The 11,032-nt window shown below is 36.4% G+C and overlaps 1 protein-coding gene across 2 annotated transcripts; it reads right to left on the bottom strand.

The window, feature by feature from the left end:
• Positions 1–283: 283 nt before the first annotated feature.
• LOC147407487 (2-oxoglutarate (2OG) and Fe(II)-dependent oxygenase superfamily protein) lies at positions 284–10,703 on the bottom strand. 2 transcript variants are annotated; one of them, XM_086436076.1, is made up of 6 exons: positions 10,409–10,703; positions 9,580–10,107; positions 2,326–2,411; positions 1,657–1,967; positions 903–974; positions 284–807 (listed from the first exon to the last, which is right to left on the bottom strand). In XM_086436076.1, the coding sequence occupies exons 1-6, from the start codon at positions 10,575–10,577 to the stop codon at positions 483–485; spliced, it is 1,491 nt and encodes a 496-aa protein (XP_086292202.1). In that variant the 5' UTR covers positions 10,578–10,703; the 3' UTR covers positions 284–482. The 2 variants fall into 2 exon arrangements, with proteins under 2 accessions (XP_086292202.1, XP_086292201.1); XM_086436075.1 differs by having other exon boundaries at positions 9,580–10,179; positions 10,409–10,699.
• Positions 10,704–11,032: the final 329 nt, after the last annotated feature.

Below are 11,032 nucleotides of genomic sequence, written 5' to 3'. Positions count from 1 at the left end.
TTATTTTATTATATGAAAACTGCTATTGCCACACCAACTTTTGTTACTGCCTCATCAATCCCTACATAAATCACCAAAGAATTGCACAGTTGGTGTGGCATTAACAAAAGTTGGTGTGGCAATAGTGACTGTTTTTTCAATCTCTCTACATTACATTTGGCAGTTATAAAGGTGGAGGTGCTCGATGTTTTAAATCCACTGTCTTACTTCGCCTAAAAGCTTAACTCAATCTCAGATTTGGGAAAATATTTACTATTTCTTATATCCAAGGGTGGAGACTGAATTGAAAACACCATCAATACAATCCGGGTCCTTAAAATTATTAAGATTTCTCTTTTCTTCCCCACATGAAATAGTAATTATAATTAGAGTGCCTTCAAACTCAAGCTTACATGAATCTATTTTTATATGAATCTTCAAAAGAAGCAACCCATATATATGAATGATGAGAGCTGAAAACAATTCACAAGACTATTACCATGTCATGCAGTGAAAACTCCGCTATGGAATGCACCATAAGTGTCCAAATTCACTCTTCCCCTTCGCCTATTTGATAGCTGTGGCCGGGTCCGAGATGACTGGTGTAGTTCTGAATGGTTGCCTCTACCAGAAAACCCCCTTCGCATCTCTGAACTACCTTCTCTTATAAATGGCTGCCTATTCATCTGGGGTTGAGATCTCATGGGTCTAAATCTCTTTGATTCATCCATATCAAAGGCCAGTGGTTGAAGGCCTTGCAAATCCGGTTCAGGAACAAACCCAATTGGGTGTTTGCTATCATCCATTTTTCGAAAGGTAATAGATATCCTGAATAACAAAAAGAAAGATGGAACCAGTTATTATGTTAAAATAACACAGTTCTCCGACTGAGCAAACTTAGATAAAAGCTTTCAGTGGTAAACCTTTTAGTAGGAACCGATGGCACACAATGCTTCGCAACATCTGCTCCATTTCCATTCAAGACCAGTACAGACCTGAAAATTGAACAATCCATTAGCAATCCTGAAGAAACAAAACAGATAACTTGTAGAAGACATCTGATGAAAGGTGGGGTAGGGGGGTAAAGAAAAAGTTTCAATATCTAAACTTAAAAAGAACAGGAGGTGAAATGATATATGTTTTTGAAGGCTTAAATGTCTAAACACAGGAAAGATATATGTCGCAAATGGGCTCCACCAAGAAGTTACCCACACCAAAATCATATAAATTGCACAATTGCTACCTTTTGATTTAGAGTTTTTCCTGAGCTATTGACCATGTGAGCAACACAACCAAAAAAATTGAGAGATTGAATATTTTTTTTAGCATCCCATCCAGTATCTATCCTATGAAATCTCCTAGCTGCGAGTGTCTAGTTTGCAAAGTTGCCTTTTTTGTCCTGAAAATTTCTATACTTTTCTGCCATCAAAACTCAAAAGAACGTGGGTGACCATATGGTTATGTTCTTCCAAAGGGGTTGATATTTGACATAAGCAGAAGAATGGTGAAGAATCCTAGTTCAAAAACTACAAACAGAATTAGAGGTTTTCATTTCTTGGTAGAAGTGGAAGAATGAAAAAATTCTGATATACATAAATGCATTTGCATTAAGTCAATTACTAAATGCTAGAAGAAAAAAATGGAAGAGAAATAGAAAGCTAAAATTAATGTGCTTACCCTATAGGCAGGGAAATTGCAATTGGACCAGCAAACTCGCCATCTCCCACAATCTTTAAGTTTGAACCAAAGACTATATCACACTCACTAAGAAATGATACAGTACAAAATGGCCGAACAAAATCATGGTTGTCGATATGGGGCGGTATGCAGTCTCCTTTGTCATAAATGTTGACGATGCAGCTGTCAGGAACACAAGTTGGAGGAAGAACGTGCCACCCAACTAGCCTCCTTATAATCACCTTGAAAAGATGAGGTATAGGATCGACATATTCACTGCGGAGGATGCCTGGTGGATTTCCATTTCTATCCTGTCACCAGAATTTCATGCTTATAAGTTATTTTTCTGTTTAGCAGCCATTGCCAGTAAGAGGTCATGTAACAAAAAGTTCATAAAAAGGAAAAGTAGATTCCTTTCGTACAAGGACTGTCCATTTACACCATTTGGGGCCAATGAATTGTTGTGGCAGTTAAGTGTTTTTTATTTTTTTTCATTTTTTGCTAGCCGCTGAGGTGAAGGCAGATTCAGCGGGTTTTGAACCCAGGTTATGGTATCAACACTCCACAAGCCACACCTTTGGCGGTAAGAAGTGCTTGTATATATTATCTTAAAAAAACAAATTTCAAAATCATATCAAATGATAGCAACCTTGTAAAAGATTAACCTACCGTTGCATAATTGTAACAGCAACCAAATTGGATGGTTACACGTCCCTTTCCTTGCATCCACTTCCGTGGGGCAGAATACGTTCGCTCTGCAAATAGAGTAAGGCTAGTCGGTTCATTTTGTAATTAATGCAAATACACTATGAACAGAGCTACATATTTAGATCTTTATGTACATAATGCAAAAACATCATGAACAGAGAAACATATATGGGAGATAGAAAACCACTAGTCAGGAGAAAAAATTGGTTACTAACAAAAAAACATGGGAAGGAAAAAACAAGCAATACAAAGAAAAGGTCAAGATGACCAACCTAGAGAAAGAAAAGAGAGAAAAGGAAACTTCCTACCTCTACCAAGTATAAACGCATATGATAACCATAGAAAAAAGATTACGGGTAAAAATCAAAAGAAAATGCCAGATGTATATGTCTACCAGGTGTATAAGTATAAACACATGTGAAGTGGTGCACGTCTACAGCCAAAAATTAATGGCCTAAGCACCCTTCACTAAGATGATGAATCAGAAAGAATCTCTCTCTCTCTCTCTCTCTCTCTCTCTCTCTCTCTCTCTCTATATATATATATATATATATATATATATATATATACATACGGGAATGCAAATGTCCAAGACCTCATGGGGATATTAGCATTCTCCAACATTTTTTTTCCAATAATACCCCTACCCATTTTGTTATTTAGTGAAAAAGACAAAGGTATATTAGTCTTTTTACATAATAAATACTTATTTATGTAATTAATACTTATCTCTATCATAATAAATGCTAATGGCATTTAATCTTTAGAATTAAATGTCTTGTTGCAATAAATGATTTGGCAATCAATGCAAACAAGCATTTATTGTGTAAAAGACCATCATACCCCCATTTGTTATCACTAAAAGACAAAATGAATAGGGGTATTATTGGAAAAATAAAGTGTTGGAGAATGCTAACGTCCCCATAAGGTCTTGGACGTTAGCATTCCTCATATATATATTAGTTCGATGATTGGTCATGGCAACCCAGATGGCTTCTGATAAGTCAATCTTTTTCAGCCTCTTTCCCATGACTACAACTAGATAGAAGTAAGAGCGCTCCCTTAGATACTACGCAAACGGAAAAGCAAACGGAGGGTGCGGGAGGGTCGATGTAATTGAGCTCGAGTAGGATTCTCATCAAAGTCCTACGATTGAAGGAGGGACAACCACCCACTGGGAGAGGAAGTTGGAACGAACTCCAAGCTCTAAAGGTAAGTTCAAGTAGGAACTTCTACAATATATGTATATATATATATATATGGGGGGAATGCTAACGTCCCTTATGGGGATGTTAGCATTCTCCAACACTATATTTTTCCAATAATACCCTTATTCATTTTGTCTTTTAGTGATAACAAATAGGGATATGATGGTCTTGAACACAATAAATGCTTGTTTGCATTGATTGCCAAATCATTTATTGCAACAAGACATTTAATTCTAAAGATAAAATGTCATTAGCATTTATTATGATAACGCCCTTTTGAGGTCTTGAACGTTAGCATTCCCCTATGTACATAAAAAATAAAAAGAAAAGAGAACACGCAAACTACACACTCTTTAACACGTGTTCCTCATACTGAGTCTACTGGTAATGCATCTATAGAACATTGTTATGAGATACATATTTGTCTCGAAATTGTGCTTTTGCCCTAACCTGATTTCTTAGCTGATTATAAGCTGAATGGACCAAAAGGTGAAGAGTCACTAAAGAAATCACTTAAGGTTGACCTAATCTAATATACAAGGCCCGTGACTTCCATCCAGCTTTCCAATATCATCCACAACCATCCCTCAAGGTGGAGAATATGCCTTCCCTATCTGTTCCGTAAATTCCAGAATTCAACAAGGATTTGTCTATCCTCGAATGAAGATAAATCTTTTCCTTTGTTTTGAAGTAGTTCCCTTGATCATAAATTTACTACCCTATCAATCACAAACTAGGAGAATACTAAACAAAGCTAACTTGATCTCTGCAAAACTAGAGCTTGTCCCTTACCACTAACCTAGGATGAAGCCAGAAACACTCTCCACTTAAAACATGAACCATTAAAGTGTTTTAAAACAAGATTCCTATTTAATTGTGTTAAGGATCAACAGAGACATGAGGCTGATGGATGCTTCTAGCTAACCCTGCCCCTCTACCAGAACCTAAACAGGAACTAGCAGAACCCTGATCTGATTGCTATTATTTGGTTTGGTTCTGGGTACAAAGGCACCAGAAAAAAACCGAAACATTCACAATCCTTGTGGTATAGACTGACTCAGATGATACAAAGTGTAACTTGGACCCATACCTTGTGTCAACTCATAATACTAGAAAGTAAACCACTAATACAATGCAAAAGTGGACTATATAATTCAGTATCATCTAAGATTTTAATTGCAATCATAATCATTGAAACTTAAAACCCCACTAGAGATCCCTCGAATGTCAAGGCTTATGATGGCAATAAATGGATGCAGTAGTTTGTACACTTGAGCAAAAGACACAAAAGGGGGGTGTGGACAAGTACTTTCTTCTTTTTTTTCAATTCCTTGAGGATGCTTCATGTTAATGATACGAAACACATGCACTCATGATTAGACTGATATTGTGATACAGTCCATTAAGACCCTATTAATTAAAATAAAATAAAAGGAGAAACAGAGAATATTTGACCAATTTGGGGCGAATGTGCAGCCTAGATGCCCTAATAGTTATTTCTTCAATGACTCTCATACTAATACTAATAAATTGACCTTCTTTTTAGGAAAGTAATTAATTTTAAAAAAGAAGAAAACTTAGGAAGTTAGATTGCATTTTCCTTAATTATTGTTAATAGGTTGTCAGTCTTTCGGAGAATGAATGACTTGAGGAAAGTACATAATCTAGGAATGAAAAGGAATTAAATTAAAAAGAGATATAGATCTAGTGTGAGGAATACACATTTTATTATGTAGTTGGTTGTTGTGGCCATGGCCTCCCTCCAAAAGAGAGAGGTCTTGAGTTCAAAACCCCTCGTTGGCCAGCCCCTTGGTGCTTTAAGAGGTCAGTACACTTGGCACATGTTGGAAGGTGCGACTCACATGTCCATGGGAATATTCTGACTAAGCCTGGATACCCATGTATCAACAACAACAAAAAAATACACATCTTATTATGTACACCCTTCCCACTATTCCCCTTAAAAATGAAATTGCCCACAATGTCAAAATCATCTGGATCCCAAACTACATTGCAAGCAAGTGTGTCTTCCAAGCTGCCTATCCCTTACAGTTGACGATGATGTTCACAATAGCATTGTCAATGACACTATATTCATGGATATCCTAGTCTTAATGCTTCTCAACAATGATTGGCTTGATTACATATGCCTCAGATTCAACAGGAAACATGAATCAATTGCTTCTTGCTTTGCAAAATTTTCTCCTAAATCAAAGTCATACTTCTTTTTACCAGATCTTTATAGCTTTTGTCTTTCATGTGTTTGGTGATGTGACACTTAACTACGAATGAGTGTGGGGATTGACCTGATATTGACACTTTAATGTTGGATTCAGAGCCTTTCATTTGACACAAGGATTTTGAAGACCGATTAGGAGATTCTATCACGGGATCATCTCCTGTGTAGGACTATATCTAGAAGTATGGTGCAGTATCTTTAAAAGATAATCGCATGTAGGGAAGTCAATGGGTCGGTCTCTAGAGTACTTCAAACTGCAACCACTATATTTTTTTGGTTCCGGTTCTAAAATTTGTGGAGCCGGATCTCGTGTGATAGTAGCATTCCATCTCCATTACATGAAAGCTTCTTTTAATCACAATAAATAAAAAAATATCATTTACAAATCATTGCTGAGTTTCTTTCCTTAAAAAACACAACACATAATCTATAAAAGCATCAACAACTTAAATCTATTTTCTTTATGAGTAATAAAATTATAGGAAATATGGACATTTTCAATAAAAATACATAATTTATATGGAAAATTATGGAAAAACCTATTGATCCATATTTATGGAAATCTATTGATCCTCTCTCTCTCTCTATGGAAATACCTATTGATCCATAGTTATGGAAACCTATTGTCATAAGGGGAAAAAAAAAAAAAGGAAAAAAAATGATTTGGGCTTAGGTTTCCATAACTGTTTAAGGATTTTTGTGAGCTTTAAATGCAAGTTTATCTTGAGGTGTATTAAACATCATTTACTTTTGCTGAAAACATCCAATTCTTCCATGCTTACATGATTTAATTAATTCTCTTAATTTATATTGAAGAGAATGACCTATCAACTCCACTAGTTGACTTATTAGAGGTAAGTCATCTGTCAAAGAGCTAAAGTGAATAAGCATGCACTTCTCAAGTTGGCACTTTAAAGTGAATAAGCATTTATCGAGTTAATACTTGGCATTAGGGATAATATTTTACCCCAGGGGCAGAGTCAGGATTTTTTGTCAGTTGGAGCTAAGTGCTAACGTCGACCGATAATTTTGGTTTCCTTTTGTGTCAATGTCAAGCCCATCACTACAAACAATGGTTGACTAATAATCTCCATTATAAATTTTATATTGTAGGATAAACTATGTTTAACCTATTCAACCTCATCTTCAATCCAACGTCTTCAATGTGTTGTAAAGAACCCTTGATTTGTCTGTCCCAAAATTCATCCTTCTTATATTCAATCTTGTTCCTGTGGTCTAAAGGTTAAAAGAGATAAAAATCTTAAATTTTACGAATTTACCCTAAAATTCTTTGATCGAAGGAGCTAATGCTTTAAAGTTTAGGAGGAACCATGCCCGTCACATGACACGTGCTCATTCCAGATTTTGGTGAATTTTTCAGATATCCCTCTATTTTCACTTTCTTGACGTGTCCCTTAACCTCAGTCTTCATTTATCAACTAAAGAAAACAATTCTTTGAAACCTTTGAGTTTTCTTATCAAAACCAGTAATCATCATCTTCTTGGATATGATGAAGATGATGATAATGGTAATGAGATGTTGATGATGAAGGTGTTGATGATAGTGATGAGATGATGATGGTTTGATAGTGACGAGGGCATTGGGGTCATTTTTCATTATTCTATAGGAAACCAAAGTCAAGAGCCATGTTATCAGTTTGAAGAAATAAGAAAGTATCTCAAATATTCATAAAAATTTTGAAGGGAATACAGTTATTTTAAGGGCAAACAAAAAAAATCATCATTAAAGTGAGTATAAGGGAGGGCTTCTCCAAAAAATTTAAGTTGACTAGTGGCTTCAAAGTGGAACTTCTAGGATGCATGACATCAGTGTGAAAAAAAACCAGACTAGCCTTATTAACTTAGTAAGCTTTCAAATCTTAAGTTAAGCTCACCTTGTGGCATCCAAATACATGATCTGATGCCACAAGGTTGTAGAGGACAAAATTCTATGAGCTTTAGGGGGGAAAAAATAAAAAAGAAGTTAATTTTCACCATTGAATTCTAATTTTAAATTTGGGAGTTCCGTAGCCGTTCAAAAACCTTGGATCAAACCAAAATTGATTTTTTTTTTTTTTTTTTTGAAAAAAAAAAAAAAATGGATCTAAAGTTTTCCATGAAATCTAGAGGACCGTAGTGTTAGATTGCCAATGCGGTAATGCATTTGAGCTCAACGACCCTTAGTAAGACTTTAAATCTTACTAAGTTAGTAAAGGAAAGTGTTTTTCTTTGAATAACTCACACGTGTCTATAAGAACGTATCTCTAATATCCAGCTAGAGGTGGGTTTAAATCACATATTGTTACATACCTTTTCCTTAAGTTCAGAACATGGCTATGCCCTTAGAAAAATCTAAGGGTTATCTCCAATATCAATCAAAACTTGAGGGCCTAAATATTTTACTTCTTTTCAAAGTTCAGTGGGGTTCAGTACGTAGCAGTGCCCTTTGAAAAATTCAAGGGCTTTCTCCAATATCAATCAAAACTTGTAGGTCTAAATATTATATATATATCAAAAGTTCAGTGGGGGCTATAGCCCCCACTGGTCCCTATGTAGCTCTGCCCCTTTTTACCCCCACATTAAACCTCATTGATTAGCATCAACCCCTTGAATGAAGGAGTTCCTCTTCAAATCCCAAACTCTCTTTGTGGGATAAATCCTTAAGTCCCAATTTAATTCTTTTTATAGGTAATGCCAATTTTAATCTTTAAATATCAATTAATCCCAAATCCCAATTTAATTCCACCCAAGGATATCTTTCACCCGACCCGAAGATATGTTTCATCCAACCTCGGGATATGCACACACACACACATAATCCTTGGGATGTACAAAAACTAGTACAGTTTCTAGGTATATACATCTCAAAATACCACATGTTTGGTCAATTTAATTGCACATTTTTTAACCCAACACCAAGACACGTTTTGGTGGTGGAGCACGGTATCACCGTAGTCCACCTTCAAGAAGATCTAAGTCTCTTAGCCACACACTCTCTTAATTAATTTTATCACTCTTGGTCTCAATTCTTTTATTAGTTCCCTATAGTCCTTTATTCCCCATGGCATTTTCACCAAAATACTTTGTACCAAAGCTCTGACCTTTCATCCAATACCCCCAAGGTCTTAAAAAGAAGATAATTCTATTATAGTATCGCCCTCTCTTATTTCTGTATAGTGTCAAATCTTTCCACCAATTAGTCAATATGAGAAGGGTATGCCCTAAACAAACCTCATTTTCCCAATGCAATCTGATATGACAGATCAGAAATTATACCAAGGTACTGGCTCTAAAGATATTAGGGATGCTCAAAGATGACACGCAGCCACCAACCCCCCCCCCCCCCCCCCCCCCCAAACGCCCACAAACACACAAATACAAAAAAAAAAAAAAAAAAAAAAAAATTATGATTCTCATATGCAAAAAAGCACCAACACACCACAACACACCAACACATGCATAAATATGCAAAGGAATCCAAATAATATATACATAAATCAAGAAGAAGTGGATATCAATACGAAAGAAACTACACAACACCCAACTCCCTAATGATAATCATCACGCTAAACTAACGATTAGATCCCCGAGCTCTAAAGTGACAATCAACTATTTTTTGCAGTATTATAATCATTATTTTCCTATAGTTTTGTATTTTTCAGGTTTGTAACGCATCTGAACAAGCAACTTGTCTAATTAAATTAAATACAGATGAAAGAAAAAAAGATCCATACTCTTCAACATCTGAATAAAATGTGAAAGACATACCTCTCAATTCCCCTTTCCTTCCCATCTCTTGAAGGGCATAAATATGATCGACTATCCTCTTCTGTTCTGCGGCACTGAAAACATGGGTATGAAGTTCAAGTCCCTCAAGAATATTAACAAGCTTCCCATTAATTCTCTCAAAGCAAATAAAATCTTTCTTCCTCTGAACTTTCATGAACCGAATGTACTCTCTCTGATCCCTTGATAGTCCCGGATTCTTCTGCACCTTTCTTCTTCCCTCTTCCTCCTCCTCCTCCTCCTCCTCCTCATCGACAGCATCAAACTCGACCATTGAAATCTGCTTAGTTGGTTCCTCTTCTTCTCCTTCGTTTTCAAGCTCGTCTTCTTGCGCCATATCGGCCCACGACATACGGACGGCCGGACGATCAACAGTGGCGGTTTCAGGAGTCGTTCCGCTTGTAGAGACATCCACGGCTTGCTCCGACCATTCATTTGCACTATCTTTCCAACTCCCCAACGAATTTGTGTCGCAATCATCATGATTTTCGTGAGATTCCGAGGGCTTATCTGGATGTTTTAGGCTCGAATCATCAGAAAAATCCTTCTTTGATGGCATTGGTGCAACATAACTAGAAAGCTCTACAGTCAAAAACAAGTCCAGTCAGAGAAACTGACATTATTAAGAAACCCCAATTTCGATTATAAAAAAAACACGAAACCACGATAGAAACCCTAATTTAACAGTTCAGACATAAAGAATTCAAGAACCAAATAAACTTCGAATAAGATGATTCGAAAAAAACATAATTTCGGCTAAAGAACACGAAATATAGCGATTATAAACCCCAGATTATACGAAACTATGTACCTGGATCAAGAGAACGAACACGATCGCAGAGGGTTTGTGAGCACTTGTAACAGAGATCTTTGGAGAGGAAAGGAAGCCAATTCGTGAGGAACTCGGCTGCGATTTGAAGTTCGGAGGTGTGATATTTCAGAACAAAGGGATCCATCGTTCGAATTCGATGATCGTTCATCTCTCTCCCTCTCTCAAGTATCAAACTCTGTTGTTGGGTCGACTCGCAAGATCAAAGATGGCAGGTATTTAATCACTGAGTTAGAGACTCGAAGCACAAAATATGTTTTTTATTTCAGGTGCGGTGCGGTGCTTGACTTCAAGTCAAAAAGCGCTACGTAGCCAGATTTTTTACAGCTTTGCAAGTTACTACAATCCGTACAACTTCCATGACCTGTCGCGGAAATAGAATGTATTATCTTAGAGATTTTAAAGAAACTTTTATTTCTCTTCCAAACTCTCATCTGTACCGTTCATTGGACTTCAAATCTTTATTCGAAAATAGGGACACGGAGCATATTATATGTGTTTAGCCCTTCCTGAAGGGTCCCACATACCAAATTTCAGACTGATTGGTATTTATGGCCTTCTAATTTCAGCATTAGAAATTTGTTATGGTAATTCAGAGCTTCTATT

Source organism: Akebia trifoliata, chromosome 3 (assembly GCF_017979445.1).
Source record: "Akebia trifoliata isolate Shusen 1 chromosome 3, ASM1797944v1, whole genome shotgun sequence".
NCBI lineage: Eukaryota > Viridiplantae > Streptophyta > Magnoliopsida > Ranunculales > Lardizabalaceae > Akebia > Akebia trifoliata.
This window is presented reverse-complemented; position numbering and strand designations above follow the sequence as displayed.

Bases quoted from the DNA above. Each gene is read 5' to 3' on its own strand.
- LOC147407487 (XM_086436075.1), bottom strand. From the start codon at position 10,577: ATGAACGATCATCGAATTCGAACGATGGATCCCTTTGTTCTGAAATAT. The intron at 1,968-2,325 runs GTAGGTTAATCT...TTCTGGTGACAG, and splicing joins GCTGTTACAATTATGCAACG to GATAGAAATGGAAATCCACC. The intron at 975-1,656 runs GTAAGCACATTA...TTCAATTTTCAG, and splicing joins GCAATTTCCCTGCCTATAGG to GTCTGTACTGGTCTTGAATG.